Raw genomic sequence first — 21573 nt, 5'->3', positions numbered from 1 at the left:
GTAGCCACTCCGGGGTCAGGAAGGACTCTTCCTCCAGGCTAGATTTGCCTTCCTCTGGTCATAGACCAGGGGTCACTGACGGAATGTGGGGGAGGTAATTATGAATTTCCTGCACAGAGCAGGGGGCTGGACTAGATGGCCATTGGGGGTACCTTCCAGCTCTGTTTCTATGTTATCTGAGACCTCTGCCTGAGACCCCAGAACTGCTGCCAGTCTGAGGAGGCAATGCTGACTTTGATGGACCAATTCCCTGATTCAGTGCAAGACAGTTTCATGTGTGATATATAGATCGGAGCTGAACATCTACATTTGACAGCGTGTCATATGAAATGAGATGCATACGGAGTTGTCAGAAGCCTCAGTGTGGTACTCAAATAAGCAGACAGCACGGACTCTGTAGAGCGTTTAAAACTGGAAGTGACAAGAGAAGCTTTGCCCAAGGATGCCGTGCGAGACTCTAATCTAGTTCCTCCAACTGGAGATCAAAAGCATCGAGTGAAGAGTTACCGTCCCTCTTAACCTTCCAACTGGCTCTTGCGCACAGACTCTGCCGGACCAGCTGCTTTCCATTCAGAGTCTCTTGGTGAGGGGTACTTTTGCTGCACCCACCCCCAGCCCAATTTGATTTATTTTTTATTTAAAACATTTATGCCCCACTTTTCCCCATTGGGCAAGGCAACTTACAATAATATTCATTACCCAAAAATATCGAAGAGTCCCATGCAAGACCGAACTGGAAATATTCTTATGAGCCTGTATTTGATTCCTTTGAGCTAAAACAGAAGGTTACCCTTTGGCTGCATTCAGGCGTCAAAAGCAGCGGTCCCCAAAAACAGACCAACAAACCATTTATTGGCTGTCATCGAGCCAGGATATCAAACTGGGATTTGTAACCGGTTGGTTAAGCAGTTTGAAGTGATTCCGGTGAAGACTGAACTCCCAAGACAGAGTTTGTTGAGCTGCGCCTCCCCTTGTGGCTCAGAATATAGGGAGGATGTTCGCCCTGCTAGAAGGCAGGGGCAGAGACAATAAATAGACAAACCAAGTGTATTTACTTGCTAGGATTTACAGTGGAGTATAAATGAAGCTTTTATAGGGCCTTCCTTATTGTTCTGCAGGCAGTGGTGCAAGAGGTATAAGAAATTGGGAGGCCAGCGGCAGTTCTTTCCTGAGAATCACTGAGCTTCTTCTTTAAGAAAGCCAGCTGTCAGTACCTAAAGCTGGTTGACACTCCCCAGCAGACAAAGGTTTAGTTTTCCCCTGTAAACTTTGTAACTCTGGCTCATTCCGCACATGCAGAATAATGCACTTTCAAACTGCTTTCAGTGCTCTGTGAAGCTGTGTGGAATAGCAAAACCCACTTGCAAACAGTTGTGGAAAGTGGTTTGAAAACGCATTATTTTGCGTGTGCGGAAGAAGGGGCCTTAGCTTCAGTACTTAGAAAAGATGTGGAGCCATGCCTGGTTTTTAAAGATTCACTTCTCACTTGTGTGAAATGGTAAGAAGGGTCTAAGTAGCAACGGACAATGCCATTTTCCTCCCAGCTAAGCAGTGCCTTCACCCTAGCCTAGAGGGAAGCACATGAAGTCCTCTCTGTCATCTTCTCCAGACCACAGATGGTTATCACTATAAGAAAGGAGATAAAAAGTAACCAGGGTATCAGTGGTGGAAAACGAACCCCATCTTTAAGGATCACAGAAGCATTAGAATGTCCTCCAGTTCTTGGTGTATCTACACTCCCTCTTCCAGTTCTGAGACAAAGGAGAAGAGAGAATTTTTCTGCTGCATCTAGCTTGGATCTTTGATCTTGTGACCGTCGCCGTTTATGCCGTTTAAACACAGCTGAAAGCCTTTTTAAAACAAAAAAAAAATTCTAACAAAAATGGATAGATTTATGACTACTACTTTCATGCAGCTAAAATGTAAGATTTCCCTAACTGACGAGATCATGATTTCCTTTCATCAAGTGTGTCTCTGATGGACCAGTTCCCCCTCAGTTCTTTATGTCTCTGGGGGCGTACTGCCCAGGGGGACATATGAGGTCAAATGTCCCCAGGCTGCAGCAATTTAGTCACCCCTCCTCCTTACCCCTGGGTTCACTCACTGACTTCAAGACCTGGTGCACAAAAACATTGCTTGATCATGGTGGGGAAGGGCGGCCGCCCATACCTGGGTGGGGAGCGGGCTCAGATTTTGCACCAGGCTACATTTTCCCTAGATACGCCTCTGCTCCAAGTACACACGGGTATAGCCAAAGGGGCAAGTCACTGGCAAGAGCAGAAGCGCTCTTAGCTGTTAGCCTATGGCCCATGCCCTGTGACTGCGAATGAGCCGGACCTTGGATTCAAGACTGGCCCAAGTGATAGATTGCTACTTCAATCGTTCTTTTAAAAAAAACTGAGTCTTTTTAATTGACACTTTAAGCCACTTTGGATCTCTTTGGGGAGAAAAAGAACAACGAGTATACCGCGCACGCGCGCACGCACGCACAGGAGCCATGCGACCCAGTGCTTTTTTAAATAAAGGAATGGATGGCACCAAGTTTAAAAAACCAATTCAATAAAACTGAAAGCTTTTATTGTGATACCTCAAATAGATACAACAAAATGAAACAACGAATTGTGTACAGTATTGCTAAGACGAAAACCAGGAAGCCACGTCAGCTGCAAAAGAAAGCATTTTCAAAAGTGTTCTAGCAATGAGGCACATCAACAGTCACCTGTGACTCATGTGTTTGACCTTATGAGGTTTCTGAAATTCCTGCTCTTTACAACAAATAAGTTATCTTACTAGTTGGTTTATACAAATAGTACAGTACATGATGCTACTAAATCATTTGTTTGGATGCCTGCTTCCATACTCACTCCCCTCGTATAACCTAAATGTTTTTAAAGCATGCAGCTACCTGGGTATGACAATAATAAACAGAAGTTATCGTGGCAGACAATAAGATATCAATGTTTTGTAATGTCTTGGCAAACACATTCAAAATCAAATGAGGCATTCCTGCTAATTCTAACGCAGGGGGGCCTCTTTTTTTCTCCGAAAAGGTAACTACTATTACTTTGATTTAATCTCAACTTTGTAAACTTCCAACTACTGCCACATGGCCCTCAGAGATAAGACGCCAAAGCAAGTTGAACCAATTAAAAGATGGGAAAATTTTCACTTGCCACGTTTTAAGATGTGCAATAGGACAAACTTCAGGACAGATCTTTCTTCAAACCATGATGCCTATAAAGTGACAGATGAAAGAAAAAAAGCTGCTCTCTTTAGCCCCGCCTTTTATCGCAGGCCGAGGCCAGAGAAATGCTGCGGATTGTTAAAATAGGAGATTTATGGCAGTTAGTACACCAAATCAAACCGACATGTACAAAACAATCAGGCGGAAAAGCAAGCCCTCAGTTGGAACATGGAGTGAGCACTGCCATTTAAAAGAGGTTGGAAGGGTGGTGTTTTCTTCCCAATGGTTAAAAAGCAGCAAAGGTTATTAAGACAGAGGACTACGTGGCCACATTTGAGCCAGTTTTCAGTACAGTAACGTTCAAGCCACAGGAACTAGGAAACAAGAGACAGGTCATCCACAAGGTCATTTGAGATGTATCAAAATCCTCCATGCACAGCATGCCCCAAAGATGGGGTCGCGGGAGGAAGAAACATCCAATCTAGTGCAACCAGCCTCAGTGGTCGTGGCTTCTGCCTTCATCCTTGGGGCAAGTCTCTGTGTCTGTCAGGCTGGCTGCTCAGGCTATGATGCCCCTTCCCCCACGCAGCTCCATCCGCGGAGTCTGAGGTTTTAAAGCAACCAAACTGGTCCTCACTGTTTGGTGATCGTGTTGGGTTTTGAGTTCAAAGGGGGGGAAAAATACTTCAATACGTGTACATTTTTGCTAGCACATTCTCATCTGTGCAAATGAACATTCTTTCCAAGAACCAGCTTGTAGTCCGTTCATATAATCCAGAACAAAACGCAAAACCCTAATAGGTAACACACTCAAACTTCATGCCCCCCCCCCCAATTGTTATGATTTATTTAAAAAAATATAAAATAAATGTTAAGACCAACAGTAATAAAATATAACAGGAAACAAAAAGTGCTCAAGTCAGAGGGGAAGTGTACACTTGCCCAGAAAGAACACACAAAAACCTTAAATACAATACATTACAAAAAAAATGGTTACAGGGAAAAAAATGCTTTGTAAAATGCTCTTCAAGTATTATGTTTGTATGTAATGCTGGAAATGTCAGTAACCAGACTGATCTTTATATATATTCAACCAACATCAATCAGTATCTGGAATCAACTTTCACCAAAACTGCCAAATCACAGCAGCTAATTTTAGAGTCTCCTCCAATGTGAAATAGTTACCTGTCAATCCCACCCACCCGAGATGCTACTTGATACCTGCAGTATCAGTTTTAGATTCTCCATAAATCTCCCATCCCTTTTTCAGAATCATAAAATATTACTCTATTAGGTACTCTTAACCCGCTTGTTTGCACCAGTGTTATATTCATCTGTGGTCTGATATTCTGAGTGCCAGCCTGTCTAAACCTCAGCTTTTGGCATCCAGATCATCTCAATGTTTTGGAGAAGAGCCCCAGGATCCTTGCAAATGAATGCAGCTGAAGCCCTTGGATGGAGAGTCGAGAGTGGAAAAACAGTAGCAAAATGATGGGGCTCAATGCTGTCTTCATTCCAGGTCTAGTATTCCCCCTCTCCCCGAGTTTCACATGCATGCTTGCCATTGCAAGGGGAAAAACTGGATGCAACAAAAGGATAAATACGCCTCCCTCTCGCTGTCAACCACACCTTCCCCCAAGTGCTTGTTCCATCTTTTAAAAAGCTGTCAGCTTCAGTTGCACGCATTTGCACATAAAGTGGTACATCCCCTTGGCTGACGTATACTTGGAATACAAATAATGCACTGATGAAAAAGAGGCTGACTGACTCGCCAAAGATTTGCCCCTTGCGTTGTTCCATCTCACACTCCTCCACTCTAAATTTGCACCAGTCATAGCCAAGCGGCTGAAAAACATATATGCACCTAGGAAAGCTTCCAAAGATGGTGCTTTTTACAGCTAGATTCGGGAACCAACACAAAATGGTTTACTGCTTACAACATTGGTATTTCAGTGGTTGGCAATGATGTTGTACCAGAGGGAAGATAATTCAAGTTATTTATTCTTTCAGCCGTAAGCAATGAAGGGAAGAAAAGGAGAAGGAGAAAACTAAGCCTCCAAATCAAAGTCTAACAAAGCGAAAAAAGGGATAATACTGCACTTTCCAGTTGTTGGATTACGCTTATGCCAGCGCGACTCACCACAAGAGAGGTGCTCATGCGAAGCCGCCAATCGATTTGAGCGTGGTATTTAACACAAAGTGCTCGCTCTAGAAACTCCCATGCTGGATTTCGCTTCGACAGGCCAAACCAACCAGAAAGATCAACAGCAATGGCACGAGGAACGGTAAGACTAAACCAGTTACCATAGAGTCAAGCCTCAACGCTAGGAAGTACTTCCTCTTCAAAGAACTTCTTGTCTACAGTCATTGAAAAAAGCATCTGTCTGGAAGCAAATCAAGGTTAATCTTGCACTTGCGACCAAGTACTGTACTGAAGATTCACGGATCCAAACTCATTCGCATTTAAATAAAGCACCAGAATAAAAGTTGTTCGGTAACACAAAATCTGAACCTAGCTGTCACTGATACAGCTCTTTGGATCTGAATGCCTAAGAGGTAACTATATAGATAATCTTCAATATCCTTTTTTTTTTTTGCATCACAGTGTAACCATATTACTTCCCAGATATTTTAAATTGGGAAAGAATTCCTAAGCCACAAGGGGGAAAAAAAGACTTATCTTTAGAGAAAGATGACTCCTACATGAAAGGTATAGGTAAAGTGCAATGGAAGTTTGAAAGCCCCATCAGAGGATGTTAGAAGCAGCCAGCAAGGAGAGAACACTGAAAAGTGCCACAAATTAGGAAGGAACAGAGTTTTCAAGACAAGGCTTTCTTGTGATTCATGCTATTAGCGGCGGTTATGTAGTGTTAGTGTAAAAGGTTCTCCCGTAAGTTTCTCTTCTTGCAAATTTCAGAACACAGATGAATGCAAAACCCCCTGACATTTAAAAAAAACGAATCCCTTGGGTGCGCACAAGTTCCCTCCTCAAACCGTTGCGTTCGCAATCATGTCACAAAAGTGTCTGCTTGGGTCACCCCGCTTTAAAAAAACAGCAGCAGCTGGGAAAAATTACAATATGATGTTTGTTTCACATAACAGTTTATTACAAAACATGAGTTTGGGAGTGATTCAGCCAGCAAATCAAGCACCCCCCCTTCCCCTTTTAAAAAACTATTTTTGCTATTTTATGAAGAGATGAAGTTGACTTGCCACTTTCTCATCTGCTTGCCAACTTCCCACCTTCCGCGGGCAACAGCTGTACAACTGCAGCCTCTGGCCATTTCTCTGCGCAAAAACACGTTTTGTGTCTAAGTGCCGCCGCTGCCGCTGCAGCAGCAGCGTGCTTCACTAATATCAACCTCTTTGCCCAGTGCATTAACACTAGATAGCGACATGGAACCAGCCATACAACCTCAAAATGGAGTACAAGTCCCAGCGAAAGGGACGGTACCAAAAACATTTTACACTGACGTCTTAAAAACAACAGCTGCATATATTTGTGCCCTTTGATTTCAAAGACTTTGCAAGAAACTCTTCCTGAACAGACCAAAGCTTTACTTTCTTAGGAATGTATTGATTCAGGTTTTCATATATTCTACAGTATTAGTTATTCTTGCAAGTTATTGTCCGACCTTTCCCTGTCTGTTTAAAAACAAACCATTTTTTTAAAAAGAAAACCTTCCCTAATATCAGTCAGTACAACTGACTGAGCCTTTACCAGCCTGGCCAAATATGTCTGCAAGTTGCAGGTGGGGCACAATTATCCAAAGCAGTAATGGCCACTACAACGATGTATCCTTTGCACTGCAAAAAGACCTCGGAAATTGCTACGTATGAAGGAGAGAGAACCAGCTCCCATCCCCACGGGGGACAGGAGGAGGCAGAGAGAGCATGCACAGTGGAAAGGAGTGTTCAGAGGTCGAAAGGTAGATGCCAGCCAGTAAAACCAATGTGCCATTGAGGGACTATTCTGCTAGCAGTTAGGAGCTTAGAAAAAAGTTCGTCCAAAACTGTTCACACAGGAATACATATACAAAAGAGGGAAACTTACACAAAGAGGAGAAGGCAAAAACATGGCCTGGAAGGTGTGGAGGGACACAAATTACACTACTTATTTTGGAGGTTTCAAAAATTCAGTGATTTTCTCAGCCACCTCAACCAAAATCCTTTTTTTTTTGTCTTGTTTGTCTGCATTAGTCTCTAGAAAGCACGTTCCCCATATTGTCCAGAAAGAATGAGCATATTCCAATTTTACTCCCAGCCATTGTCTTTGATCATGTGGGCAAGTTCAATGATGAATTTTCCTTCTTTGTACTTCTGACTGCTCTCAAACGCGTGCTCCTGGACAAGGAAACAGAAGGCAAGAGGGCATTAGCCACCCCTTTCCAAATCAAGAATTCTTCTGACAGAGGTGAGAATTTCACTCAACATTTCTGGCCCTGAATCATCATTTCACAAATGAACGGCATGCTCCAGCCCTTTCCCTGCCACTTGATTCAGCTGTTCATGGCCCACTGGGCTCGTATAATGCTACCTTTGTTTAGAAATGCAGGTGAGGGAATAAATTATGCCACTTAAAGCAGCAAGAGGAGGACCTTGTTTTAAACACTCCTTGTTCTAAACAGAACAACAACAAAGCAGGCAAAAAGGCGGGAGTAGAACCTTTCTCTTCCTGGCTGTGCACATTTTGCCTGGGGCTTTATTTTTAATGCGAAAGAGCATTCAGAACCAGAGCAGGCTCCTGACAGTCTCTAGCCGTGTAGCCCCTTTTATCACCTCATTTTCCTGCATGAATGAATCAAGCCAAAGGCACTTTTAAAAATAGATAGCTAAGAAACCAGCCCATGACTTTTGTCTTCCATTTCAGTTTTTTTTTTCAAGTAGATGCAAAGATATGATGTAGCTCCTGGAGTTCTACCCCCTTTACGAAGAACAAGAGGGCCCTTGCAAGCCGTTTTACCCCGGGCTGCCAAAGAGCAGCCATCCAAGTGAGGCTAATGTACTCTTTTAAAAAAAACCTTTTTAAAGGGATTTAAAATCAGCTAATAACTGTATAAAACACAGATAAATAATTGTAAGTTGAACATTTTAAGGGGGTAGAAAAGTGGCAAATAATGTATTTCTGTTTGCAATGGGGCCAAGATTGCTGTGAGTGTGGTGAAATGATTCACACAACACAAAGCCTGCATGACCACACAATCATTTTACCTCGCAGCTAGAGTGGCCAGATTTGCCAGTGAGTAGTTTTGCCCCGGACCTCTTCCCTCTGCCAACAGCCAGTACGCCCAGTCTCACCCCCTCCCCAATTCCCTTGTGCTGCTCTGCATGTTTCCCCCTTGCCCTCCTCCCTGTTGATGACTCCTTCCTGCTTCTCTAGATGCCTTCATCAATACATTGATAATTCGATACAGAATATCAGAGAGATCTGTGCCTTTAAGGCTGTTGATGGGCAGAGTTAAGAGAAGCAGAAAAGGAGAGGCCAGTTGAAACTTCAGCAAGCAGTTGTGTAGCAGGCACTGGGCTGCCTCCTCACATGTAAACAGAGACATGCAAGGAGAGCCCTCGGCAAGCCCAGTGCAGAGAAGAGTCCCAAGGCAAGAGTTCCCTGCATAATTGGCCAGACAGAACCAAGCAGTTATATATGTGTATGTCCACCTGCCTCCAAAAAAAAATTGTATATTGCTTACGTATTTCCACCCAAGAGTGGTTTTGCAGTTTTCACAATAAATATCTGCTACTGCATGCAAGCCTGTCAGAAGAACTCTCTCTTCTGCGGGACCGCAGCCCACATTCACCCTGGAAGAGACAGAGAGAACAGGGAGAAAATCAACTACCGCAAAGGGTTTGTTTTCTTGTTAACACCCACCTTTGGGCTAAAGTAAATGCAAATTCACTAGAGCAGTTGTCAGGATTTATTTTTGGCAAATATTTCTTGAGCCTTTCTAGAAAACTATTTTTAAAGAGGTTTTGCTATCCTTTCCTGTAAACCAACCTGCTGCACCATTTAAACTAAATTACCCAGTAAGACAAAAGGGCATCAAATTCACCTTCCATGAGATTGGTGGAACTAAAGCTATCAGGAAATGTATTCGCTTGCACATCAGATCAAAGAAGCAAGAAGGTAGAATTTGGCAGTAACACAGATTAAGACTTTAAAGGTGGTTCCATACATGGCTGAGGGCAATATAAGCCCCTCCTTTTTAGACCAGGGGTCTGCAACCTGCGGCTCGCCAGATGTTCATGGACTACAATTCCCATGAGCTCCTGCCAGCATGGCTAATTGGCCATGCTGGCAGGGGCAGATGGGATTTGTACTCCATGAACATCTGGAGAGCTGCAGGTTGCAGACCCCTGTTTTAGACAGAACAGGATGTCCTTTAGAGACTATTTTGAACATTTTGGTTACAATATGCATTCAGATGGCATTGAACGAGTCACTTATTATACTGTTGGAGGTTTTCACGGCCAGAAGCAACTGGGCTTCAACAGAATCCCGCAGCCTGGAAAACCCACAACAACCCATGGGCAGACGCCCTTTTCTGACTACAGTCTCAAAACGAAACACATGAGGTTCTGAAAGATTAATTTTGTAGGAGTCCAGAAATCTCTGCCAGAGAGCCTAGAGCAGGTATGTATCAATGCTGCCAGCTGAATCGGATGAAGGAAGATGGTTTGGATCTTATGACACAGTACAGTGATAAAAAAGCATCTACTAGTCTCAGGCAATGGCTGGCCAACTGTACCTGTATGTGGAAAGACCCCTGCCATATTGGATGGAGCAATCCCTAAGAAAAAAGTGGGACGAGGGTTTCCTTTAGGGTTCCTGATGCCTGCATTTTTTACTGTATTGTTGCAAGAATTTTTTCCATAAAAATAACCTTTACATTCTTGATACTGTTGAGCATGCATTTTGGAGAAAGTATTGGACTTCTTCAATCTAAACAAGAATCTTTGAGAACATGTGGCTGATTTTATGTTACAGGCTTTTCCTAGGGTATCCTGTTTCAGAATTGAAGAAGTGTATTCTCAGAGAGGATAGATTTTCCATTGTCATTTCAGATGGAAGAACAGAAGGTGTAAATCGTGCATGCCTCCCTAATAATATTGCAGGCGCGGTTAACCAGGTGGAGTCAATTACATATGTTGCAATATCTACTGGCTGTATTAACAGCCTAATAACTCCAGCGGGCAGTGGCTTAGCTCATGGTCTTCTGAAGTCATCTAAGGGTAAGAGAGCATTTCTTCCCACAAAAAGAACTGATAATGACCCATGGTGACATGAATTCCATACAGCTGAAGTAAAGAGCCCCGTGGCACAGAGTGTTGAGCTGCAATACTACAGCCAAAGCTCTGCTTACGACTTGAGTTTGATGCCATTCGAAGTTGGTTTCAAGTAGCCAGCTCAAGGTTGACTCAGCCTTCTATCTTTCTGAGGTCGGTAAGATGAGTAGCCAGGTCAAGGCTGACACAGCCTTCTGTTTTTCTCAGGTCCGTAAAATGAGTACCCAGCTTGCTGAGGGTAAAGTGTAGGTAACTGGGGAAGGCAGTGGCAAACCACCCTGTAAACATAGTCTGCCTAGTTATGTTGTGATATGATGCCACGCCATGGGTCAGTAATGACCTGGTGCTTGCACAGGGGACAATTTTTACCTTTACCTAAAATAAATGGCAGGGGGGAAAACACATCCTCTAGCTCACAGGTATCAAACTCACGGCCCTCCAGATGATGCTGGCTGGGGATGATGGGAAGTGTAGTCCATAACATCTGGAGGGGGCGCGAGTTTGACACCTATGCTGGAGTCTAGCTGAACAGTGCTGAACTTCCTCTCTCTTTTGTCCGCTGCAGCTGAAGTGAATGCTTCATCCCTTGTGAAGCATTCAGCACAAGATGGTTCACAGTGTGGTGGTTACAGAGAAGGGAGTCACCTTGTTGTTGCATATCGACCTTCCATCTTTGGTTTAGGACAGTGATGACGAACCTTTTCGAGACCGAGTGCCCAAATTGCAACCCCAAACCCACTTATTTATCGCAAAGTGCCAACACGGCAATTCAACCTGAATGCTGAGGTTTTAGTTAAGAAAAAATGGTTGGCTCCGAGGCGTGCGTTACTCGGGAGCAAGCTTGGTGGTAGTTGTTGGCTTTGCTTTGAAGCAACCAGGCAACTCTTCGAACTGGTGAATCACGACCCTAGGAGGGTTTACTCAGAAGCAAGCCACATTGCCAGCAACCAAGCTTACTCCCAGGTAAAGGATCGCACTTTAGTTCTTTGCATGAAAATCAGTGGGGTTTAACAGCGCTTAAAAGGGTTACCTACCCTGCTTCCCCAAAACTAGGTCTAAGGTTTAATAATCGAGCTCAGCAGCCCAGGGCAGCCTAGATGTGTGTGTGTGGGGGGTGGGGGAAGTGATTTTCCCCCTCCCACATGATGAACTCTGTGCACGCCCACAGAGAGGGCTCAAAGTGCCACCTCTGGCACCCGTGCCATAGGTTCGCCATCACTGGTTTAGGAAATATCAAGTTAGAATTTGCCCCTCTGTCTCTGGTGGTGGCTTTCGGTAGTACTGAAAGTCCACAGGGCCTGACTGGAAAACCCTGGTCAATGAAACCAGTCTTCTGAAGGTATAAGCCTTATCTCAACTGCAAACAATGTGGTCTCTTTCATCAGCTGCTCAGTACAGAGTAAGTGTAAAAAGCAATAACTCTAGATTAGCGGGATGGCACCTCTGAGTTGGAGTCATCCTCAAACTCAGAAGCAGTTCTTGAAAGCTTCAGCTGCCAGATTCCCAGGTGGTTCAGATAGGTACAAAGAGCTGGCTATCCACACATGCATTAGAAGGATAAGACAGAGCAATTTAGGATCTCACTTTTCATGGTCCAGCAGGTACACCATTTGCTTAAGACTCCAAATAAAAGGTAGGATCCATCCTAAAGTAGGACAGCTTCTTCCAGCTCCCCATTCCTGTTCACCCCTCAGGGACTGCTATCCTCCCAGGAACAGCCTTTTGAAATCAGCGCGCTGCATTTGGAGAGGGAGGGAGGCAAGATAGAAAGGACCAGAAGCAACCAGCATTGCTGCTGGTGAAATAAAGACTGTGTGGGGGGTTGGGGGGTAGAGTGCCCCTTCTGACCTCCAAAAAAGGCTATCATGGAAATAATTGGACCTGCAGGGACAAAAATCATGTGGAGTATAGGCTATAAGGTAGAGCTCTGGGCAAGACTGAGGGGGGAAAGATGGCTGGATCCAACCCAAAGTCCGTATATTTGAGCAAGGCAGGCTAAAAGTTTCATAAAATCCAATAAAAAATTACTAGAAGCTGGGTTGGTACATTTATTTCATGTTACTCTGGAGGAAGTACTGTTGCATTAGAAGTTGCTCAATTGGAACATACATTGTATTTTAAAAGCTTGCACTGATCAGATGGCCAGGACTCTTTAGCCCATCTGGACAGTTTGCTAAAAGATGTTCTACAGGGGAAAAAAATATTTGCAATCATACTTACACTGAATTAAAGAGGTAGGCTCGCCCCTGGCTTCCCTGAAAGGACTGCAAGAGAAAAAGACAGTTCAAAGTCAATTTTCTGGACATATTTTATAAGATCGTAGTGCAGTATTCGTTCACTGAAGAAATATGGAGATTTCTTTTTAAACAGAGGAAAACATTTCATCCAGATTCTGAAATGGATAGGATTTATGGAATTCTCTAAAGGCAAATGCAGTCACATCTGTCCAAGTAATAACTCCTTAGGTTTTATTTGTGAGGCTGAAAAAGTACTGGATTGGACCAAAGAAATCCTGAATTGAAGAGAATTTGTGGATGGCATCTTTGCCAATTCCCTTTCCTGCTATGACCTCGTGAATGGGTTAATCCTGTATACCCTGTTCCACATAAAGATTTAAATATGGGGGTGGGGGTGGGAAAGGGTTAATCTGCAAAGATTCCTTCTGCAAATTCCACTTTGTTTGCAGGTGTTTGGATTCCAGCCTTTGCTGGGTTCAGATAAAACCAGTTTGTTGTTTCATCCAAATTGCCAATCATGGTTTGCAACCATCCTATAAACCAGTATTCCAGAAAAATGGTGATTTTCAGGGAACCACAAACCATAGTGGCAAGGTATATTTTTCTGGAAACAACTAGTAACCATTTTCCATGGGTGAAGAAAAGATGGAAGATACACACATCAGAAAGTTCTTCAATTACCAAACCATGGTTTGATGCTTCTGAACCAAACCATTGAAAATTTTAGCTCTAGTTAAAAAACAAAACAACACAAAACACCCCTTCCTTCTGAGCAGTTGTGCAGCTGGTTCCAAACAAGGTGTCACTCCCTAAAGGCCTGTATGATACATTCCTCAAACTCGTTTTTCAGGCTGAGTGATGAAGAGCAGATATTGCACCATAAGATCTGATATACTGCAGGATGGGTGACACCTGGCTTGACAATTGTGCATGTGAAAGGGATATGAATAGAATAGAATATTTTATTTACGGTCAATGACCAACTATATGAAAGGGATAGGGGAGTCTTAGTAGACCACAAACTGAACATGAATTAGCAGTGTGACGCGGTAGCCAAAAAAGCCAATACAATTCTGGGCTGCATCAACAGGAGTACAGTGTCTATATTGAGGGACGAAATAGTACCACTCTATTCTGCATTAGTCAGACCTCATCTGGAATACTGCGTCCAGTTCTGGACACCACAACTAAAGAAGGATAATGACGAGCTTGAACCAGTCTAGATGAGGGTAACCAAAATGGTAAAAGGTCTGGATTCCATGTCCTATGAAGAGTGCTATGGGGCTAAGCATGTCTGTGGAAGAGAAGGTTAAGGGGTGACATATATAGCCAGGTTTAAATAATGGAAGGGATGTCATACTGAAGGGGAAGCAAGCTTGCTTTCTGCTGCTTCAGAGGTTAGGACAGGGGTCTGCCACCTGCGGCTCTCCAGATGTTCATGAACTACAATTCCCATCAGCCCCTGTCAGCAGGGGACCGCATTACCCCATATGTCCCAGCTCGGCCTCTGCGTTCGGCAGAGGCCAATCTACTGGAGATCCCTGGCCCCTCAATGATGCGGCTGGCCTCCACTCGGGCCAGGGCCTTTACGGCTCTGGCCCCTGCCTGGTGGAACACTCTTCCTCCAACTGTCCGGGCCCTGCGGGACCTTGGGGATTTCCGCAGGGCCTGTAAGACCGAGTTGTTCCACCGGGCTTTTGGAGAAACCAGCCGCTGAGTGCCCCCCGCCCCCAGGCTGGAATCCCAATATTAATGGGATCCATTATTAAGATCTATGGGCTCCTCATACCATCGGGACCTCTCCCCCTCTTGCTAAAGGGATCAGGTTTAGGAGGGACGCCATCTAGATATATTATAACTGCTGTTTTATTATAATTTATGGATGCCTTTGATGTTTTTATGTGTTTTTATGTTGTACACTGCCCAGAGCCCTCCGGGGATTGGGCGGTATACCAAATTAAATAAATAAATAAATAAATAAATAAATAAATAAATAAATAGATAAATAAATAAATGGCATGCTGGCAGGGGCTGATGGGAATTGTAGTTCATGAACATCTGGAGAGCAGCAGGTTGCAGACACCTGGGTTAGGACAAGGAGTAATGGATTCAAAGTACAGGAAAAGAGATTCCACCAAAATATTAGGAAGAACTTCCTGACAGTAAGGGGTGTTCGACAGTGGAATATGCTGCCTTGGGAGTGTGGTGGAGTCTGGAGGTTTTCAAACAGAGGCTGGATGGCCATCTGTCAGGACTGCTTTGATACGTGTACTCTTGCATGGCAGGGGATTGGATGGCTCTTGTGGTCTCTTCCAACTCTATGATTCCAGAGGAAATAACAGATGGAAATCCTCAACCATAACAGATGGAAATCCTCAACCATCAACCAATTTAGATAACCCACTCTTATCTTCTTGGTACCCCAAAAATAGTTGTCTACCTTGCAGAAACAGTAGCAAGATTAAATATTCCCCATTGATATCCAGACCACACTGGGCTAGGTTTTTGGTGCCTGTTAAATTTCGTTGCTTACTCAAATTCACCTTAAAGGCAAACAAGGTTTCCAGGGTACAAGATTTCAAGAGTCAAAGCTCCCTTAGGTCTTTAAGATGCTACTGCTCTCGTATCTTGCTCTTCTACTGCCAACCAACATGGACACCCACCTTAAACCATTTCAAAATGATATTTTACTGCGTACTTATTGTTTTCTATTGTCCTTTGATTAGCTGTGCTGCCCTGAGCACCTCTGGTAGACAGCGTGGGATAAAAGTGAAGACAAACAACACTTTTCCTAACAAAAACAGCCGAACTGAAGAACGAGTTTGACTAGCTGCATTTGTTTCCTTAGTAAGCTGACATTGCAGACAATCTGAAAAGTTGCTGATGCCCTTCTGTGACGGTGTGCATTCTTCCCATCCATTGGTCTGTGAACAGAGCACATCAGATAGCACACACTTGCTTGGAAACAGTGGGTATGCAAAGATAAGATCTACAGGAACATAAGAGCAATATTCCAGCTATGAGGACAAAGACTGCCAAGTGGGTATAAATCTAAATACATTTACTGGTTATCCCATTGGTATTTCATTTACTAAGCAAACAAGAAAGAAATGAACAGGCACAGATAGAAGTACACAGGATTGCAGAAAACTACACACAGATAATTAGTGCATGAGATCTCACGCACCAGTCAGGCTCCATTATTAAGCTAACTTATTTAGAAACAAGGTTTTGAGTTCTGACCACATGCCCGTCACAACCCTCAACAAACCACTGCAGTTTTTAGATATCTGAACGTTACATGGACGCAGTACTGAATTTATTAGGCTTCCGGTTGTGGAATTGCCTATATCCATTTCAATCTGCCTCCTGTTGCAGTGTTGGGTTGCCCTGATGGACAATGTTCATTGGGTGAAAGTAATGACCCTGCAAATTCTTCTTTACCTCTCTGCAACTTAAGATTCTACCAACCACAGTATCTTTCTGGACAGTCTACTAATGTTGGGAATTTGCAGCAGTGTACTCCAGAGGTTCTGCTCCTCCCTGGAAGGTTATTTCCTGAAGATAGTACTGCAAATCACAGCTCTGCAATGTGGCATTTATGCTATGATGTTCAGGTTCAAATGCATCAGCCAATTGTGCTTTGCTGCTATTGACTGGATTCTATCTCAATTCCATATTCAGGAGAGACACTTTCTTGCATTCCCCCTCCCAAAGCAAAGAAAAAGATTCCTTGAAGTGCTGTTTCTGAGAGGTGGAGGATCCACAAGATGCATAGGTGTCAAACTTGCAGCCCTCCAGATATTATGGACTACTGTTCCCATCATCCCCTGCCAGCATGATGGGAACTGTAGTCCATAACGTCTGGAGGGCCGCGTGTTTGACACCTGTGCACAAGAGCCACACAGAGGGCTACTGCAGTAGGGGAGAATTGCCTCCCTGCAGGTATGGATATTTCCAACTGGATCCAACCCTATGTGAGTGTATCATGAAGAGCCTTCAAGGTTCATTTGACCAACATCTGTTTCCTAAAGTGAGATGGCTGCTTACTTCTGCCTCCACGGTAAGCTACTGTTTGCCATTATTTTCTAGGTTTACCCTGCAAACCATGATTCCAAATAGGGGGCAGCTATTTGGTATCCCGGTTTGCCAGTTCAGATGTAATGGTGAACTGTTGCAAGAAATCGCTGTCTCACTGTATTCTCATGATATGGCAACACTGCTGTTTACACGTCAGGGGAGTTGCATTTTGTTGGTTCTACATGTTCTGCCTCTTTACTGTATTGTGTATACAGGTGTGGTGTCCTTTGTGCTATCTCCCATGCTCCCAAACTGCTGCAGCGTCCACTGTTACGCCAGATGGAGAGCGCACCTGCGCCACTATGGTGTGCTTGCAACCCGGGCCCCTTTGTACCATACTCTAGGCCCTGCACTAGCTTAATCCAGCCCTGAGGAAAACATAACCACTTATCTGGCTACATGGGACAGGGAAGTAGGGGCAGTAAGAGAGAACAGACCATGCCAACAAATCAGGATTCACAAGCATAGTTTCCCCTAGGGCAGTGGTGGCGAACCTTTGTCACTCCAGATGTTATGGACCACAATTCCCATTAGCCCTGCCAGCACGGCCAATTGGGCATGCTGGCAGGGGCTGATGGAAATTGTAGTCCATAACATCCGGAGTGCCAAAGGTTCACCACCACTGCCCTAGGGCAGCTGGATTCACACAAGTGAATCCAGCCACTCTTTCTTGAAAAGTCTAAAAGCCTTCCTCGGATGGAAGAGCCACTTAAATTGGCTGGTAGATGTATTCAATAGAGGGGCAGGATCCATTTCATCGCTTCTTAAGTCACGAGGACCAGGGGTGAGACCTGCGGCTCTCCAGATAAGTTCAGGAGACTACTGAATATTCCATCGAAGCCCCTACCAGCATGGCTACAATTGGCCATGCTGACAGAGAGGCTGATGGGAATTGTAGTTCCTGAACATCAGTGGAGAGCTCTATTGACAGGTTCCCTACCCCTGGTCTGGACAGACCCTTACTGTTGACATCAAAACAAAAATCAGATTGTAACTAGAGACCATAAAGTCACATAAGCTCAGGTTTGTTTCAAGTTGTTAGATGGTTCAAACTCAATTCTGTATTCTGAATATCTGCTGATGCAGATGAATCTCAGAGTTTCATGGAAATAAAGTTTTACGCAATACTCTGAGAATGCTGCATGTTTGCAACCTTAACATTTCTGCCCTTTGGTGACTGGAAAATAAGCAGCCACCTTTCAGAGCTATGGAAGATCCAATCATCTCAACCTAACTGACATTTCCTGATGATTCAGCAGTTCTCATTATCGAGGTCTTAGCAGCCGTAAACACATATATAGAACATGGGACTTCTGTAGCAGGAATGCAATCATTCTCTTGTTTGCTTGCCTCCAACCAGAACACTCTTGTGCCCTGCAAATACCAGACAGAAATAGCATTTACAAAGCTGTAATCCTGAAGCACTCTGTGGGGAACAGAGGATTATGGATTTTGAGAGTGAGGGATTTATACTATAACACTCTGCTTTCAATCAAGGCTGGAATCCCAGGGTCCTAACGGGGGCGGGAACACGATGCAGTGACAGAGCACATTCTTTGCATGCGGAGGGTTCAATCCTTGGCAGGCACCGGGAAACACCCTGCCTGAGAGCTGGAAAGCCACCACCAGTTAGTGCTGGCCACGGTAGGAAAACTGCCTGACTCAGCTGAAAGCAGGACTCCATATCAAAGACCTTCAAAGCAGCATGACTGGAAGTGCAGCACACTCCATGTGCAATGTCAGCTAAGCAGACAGAGTGTTGGAGACTCAGTGGGCAGTGGATGAGCTGATGGTATTGGGAAGAAGTGTTTAATTGCATTACGCCCTGGGGAAGATAGAGAGAGCGATACAGGGGTAGGTTGGTAAATCCCAGAAGCCTCAAAACCAGGAAAGGTCAGTTTGACGAGAAAAGCATATCAGACAAATCATAAACCTAAATAAAAGTCAGTGTTATGCCCTTACGCCTGGTAATGCAGAGGCGGTAGTTGTATGCCAAAGAGAGTTTGGATTTATAGCCTGCTTTTCTCAGCTGTAAGGAGTCTCAAAGCAGCTTAAAAACGCCTTCCTTTCCCTGCAACAGACACTTTGTGAGATGGGAGGGGCTGAGAGTTCTGTGACTAACCCCAAGGTCACCCACTAGGCTTCACGTGGAGGAGTGGGGAAACAAATTCAGTTCACCAGATAAGAGTCTGTCGCTCATGGGGAGGAGTGGGGAATCAAACCCGCATCATCAGATTAGAGTCCGCTGCTCTTAATCACTACACCACGCTGGCTCTCTCTCTGTGAGCTCAGATATGCAAGTCAACAGTCTCCTTTGAGGACAGGTATATAAACTATCAGGAGGGAACAATCTACCCCCATTCTTTCCAAAAACACTAACATGAGTTTGTTCAGATTCAGAATTAAAGAAAATGCACATATGAAGCTGCGTTGCACTGGATCAGACCATCAAGCAAGCAAGATCAGTCCTGTCTGCTCAGACTGGCAGTGGCTCTCCTGGGTCTCGGGATGAGGTCTTTCACCTGACCTACTACCTGAACCTTTTAACTGGAGATGCCAGGGATTGAACTTGGGACCTCCTGCATGCAGGTGTATGCATCGCTAGAGGCAAATCTACGCTCGGGACAAAACCCAGTTTGGTGCCCCTCAAGCCTCGTGTGTGCATGGGCTGACCATCCGCCTCCACCATGACCAAAACAATGATTTTTTGTACCAGCTCACAAATCACCTCCCACTCCCATCCAGAACATACATGCCTCTACCCACCAACTTCTTTCCTACTTCCTCCTAATCCCACAACAACCCACATGAGGTGGGTTGTTAGCCTGAGAAAACAACTCAAGCCAGTGCCAAATTGGGTATTACTAAGCATGTAAATCTCTCACAAATCACCCCCCAGCAAAACATTTTACTTCAAACAAATGTCAGCATCATCTCTCACAAAACACCTCCAGTGGAATCCACTTTCATTGGTGTTTAAACTAGGAGCTCAGATTCTTTCCTTTAAATCTACAGCTTAAAGGGAGAATCTGGGGTCCCCGGTTAAACAACAAAATTGAAAGTGATGCTGTTTCAGGGGCGGATTCTTCTCCACCCGAAAACAGCATCACTTTTGAGGGTTGGAGATTCAGATGAAACAAATAGCAGATTAGAAGCTGGAATCCTACTTAGGGAAATTTGGGCACATTCAAGACAAAAAAATTGTCCGATTATGTCCTGCCCAGAAAATTAACAAACGCGTAATGCAAAAGCATTTTGGGTTTTGGGGGGTATTTTTGGTGTTTTTCAGCCCTGCAGGAGCGCATTTAAAAGCTAGTGGCACCATAATTTCAGGAGGCATCATCCAGAGACTGCAGTTCTGATGATGATACCACCCGAGTTTGGCGATAAGTTTGGTTCGAAGCAAAGCATGGACTCTCCGTGAATGCCCCATCCCCACCGTTTTCAATGGAGCTAACAGGAGATGGGAGCCACTCCATTTGAGGACCATAACTTTGGTCTCTTTGAACATAACTTCACCAAACCGGTGGCAATACCCTCCTATGTGTCACTTCATTTTTTAAAAAAATACATCCTTCCAGGCAACCCCAAGAATTTGCCCAAGACTGTTTTGCAGTGATTTTTTTTCCATTGTGGAATTTCTGAGGCAGGCTGCAGTACACATTTTTTTTGAAGATAGAGGCACCAGACTTTCAAGCTGGCTTCAAGAGAATTTTGGAGAATAGCATCCACCCAGGAGCTTTGCTTCTGGGTGGAGGGGGGGGAGCTGAGAGAGTTCTGAGAGAACTCCAGCCCACAGGCTTCATGTGCAGGAGCCGGGAACAAGCCTTTGGGGCCCATAAAATTGAACCCCCAGAAGCAGCGCCAAGGTCTCTAAAACCTGATGCTATTACCAGAGGTCCTCCCAGAGCCACCCCTGAAAGTCTGGTGCCCGCCCTTCAAAATGTGCAGCCTGCCTACACTAGAAATTCCCCCCATTGGCTGCCAATGGAGCAAAAGTCACTGCAAAACAAAAGAATCTTAAGTACTTTGGGTGCTCTGAAGGTGTATTGTGTTAGGACACTAAATTTTCGGTATCATCTGTTAACTATTCTTATGATGCCACCCAAGTTTAGGAAGAGAATTGGGGAACAAGTTATGGTCCCTCAAACGGTAGCCCCTCATCCGTTAGATTCCATTGAAAACAATGGGGATGGGGCACCCCTTTGGGGTCCATATTATAACTTTGCTTCCTGAACTCAAACATCACTCAAATTTGGATGGTGGTATCATCAGGACAGCTGGATGGTACCCTGGAAATTCTTTTGGTGCCGAGTACTTTAAAACGCCTCTGCAGGCAGGCAGGCTGGAACGCGAAAAAACCACGCTAAAAAAATTAAAAAAACACAAACGACTCCTGAATGTTGGCTTCCAGGACCAAATGGGGGCTCGGGACGGTACCCCCCCCGTCCCAGGAACGCCACTGCCTGCACATGGCAACCAATACAGATACCAATTACTGAGTTCTCCCGAGCCCCTCGGCCTCCCATGTCATGATCATGTTGATTCACCCCTTTCTCATTGTGGCATGATCATGCTGGACAGTTTTCTAATAGCATCCTTCCTTAGCTACCCTCAGGTAAAAGTAATCTAAGTGATCTAATCAGCGATCACACACCCCTGGGCTGGCTAAAGATGACCAGGCAGCTAAATGTTTTACACTAATTGTATTCTGTATTGGTTTCTACAAAGGAGACCATGTTTCATTTGCTTCCATAAACAGATTTGGAAATATATTCCTTATAGATA

At 44.4% G+C, this 21573-nt stretch overlaps 1 protein-coding gene across 1 annotated transcript in view; it reads right to left on the bottom strand.

Moving 5' to 3' along the window:
- Positions 1 to 2555: 2555 nt before the first annotated feature.
- The window catches only part of YPEL1 (yippee like 1), a 42838-nt gene continuing 23820 nt past the window's right edge, over positions 2556 to 21573 (bottom strand). Inside the window, exons 3-5 of the mRNA XM_048514112.1 lie at positions 12689 to 12732; positions 8875 to 8983; positions 2556 to 7528 (exon numbers count right to left, since the gene is read on the bottom strand). Of these exons, the coding sequence (XP_048370069.1) occupies positions 7439 to 7528; positions 8875 to 8983; positions 12689 to 12732 (243 nt within the window). The 3' untranslated portion in view covers positions 2556 to 7438. The remainder of the gene's footprint in view (positions 7529 to 8874; positions 8984 to 12688; positions 12733 to 21573) is intronic.

Source organism: Sphaerodactylus townsendi, linkage group LG13 (assembly GCF_021028975.2).
Source record: "Sphaerodactylus townsendi isolate TG3544 linkage group LG13, MPM_Stown_v2.3, whole genome shotgun sequence".
In the NCBI taxonomy this organism is placed as follows: domain Eukaryota; kingdom Metazoa; phylum Chordata; class Lepidosauria; order Squamata; family Sphaerodactylidae; genus Sphaerodactylus; species Sphaerodactylus townsendi.
Note: the sequence above shows the minus strand (reverse complement) of the source record. Positions and strands in the feature narration are given on the sequence as shown.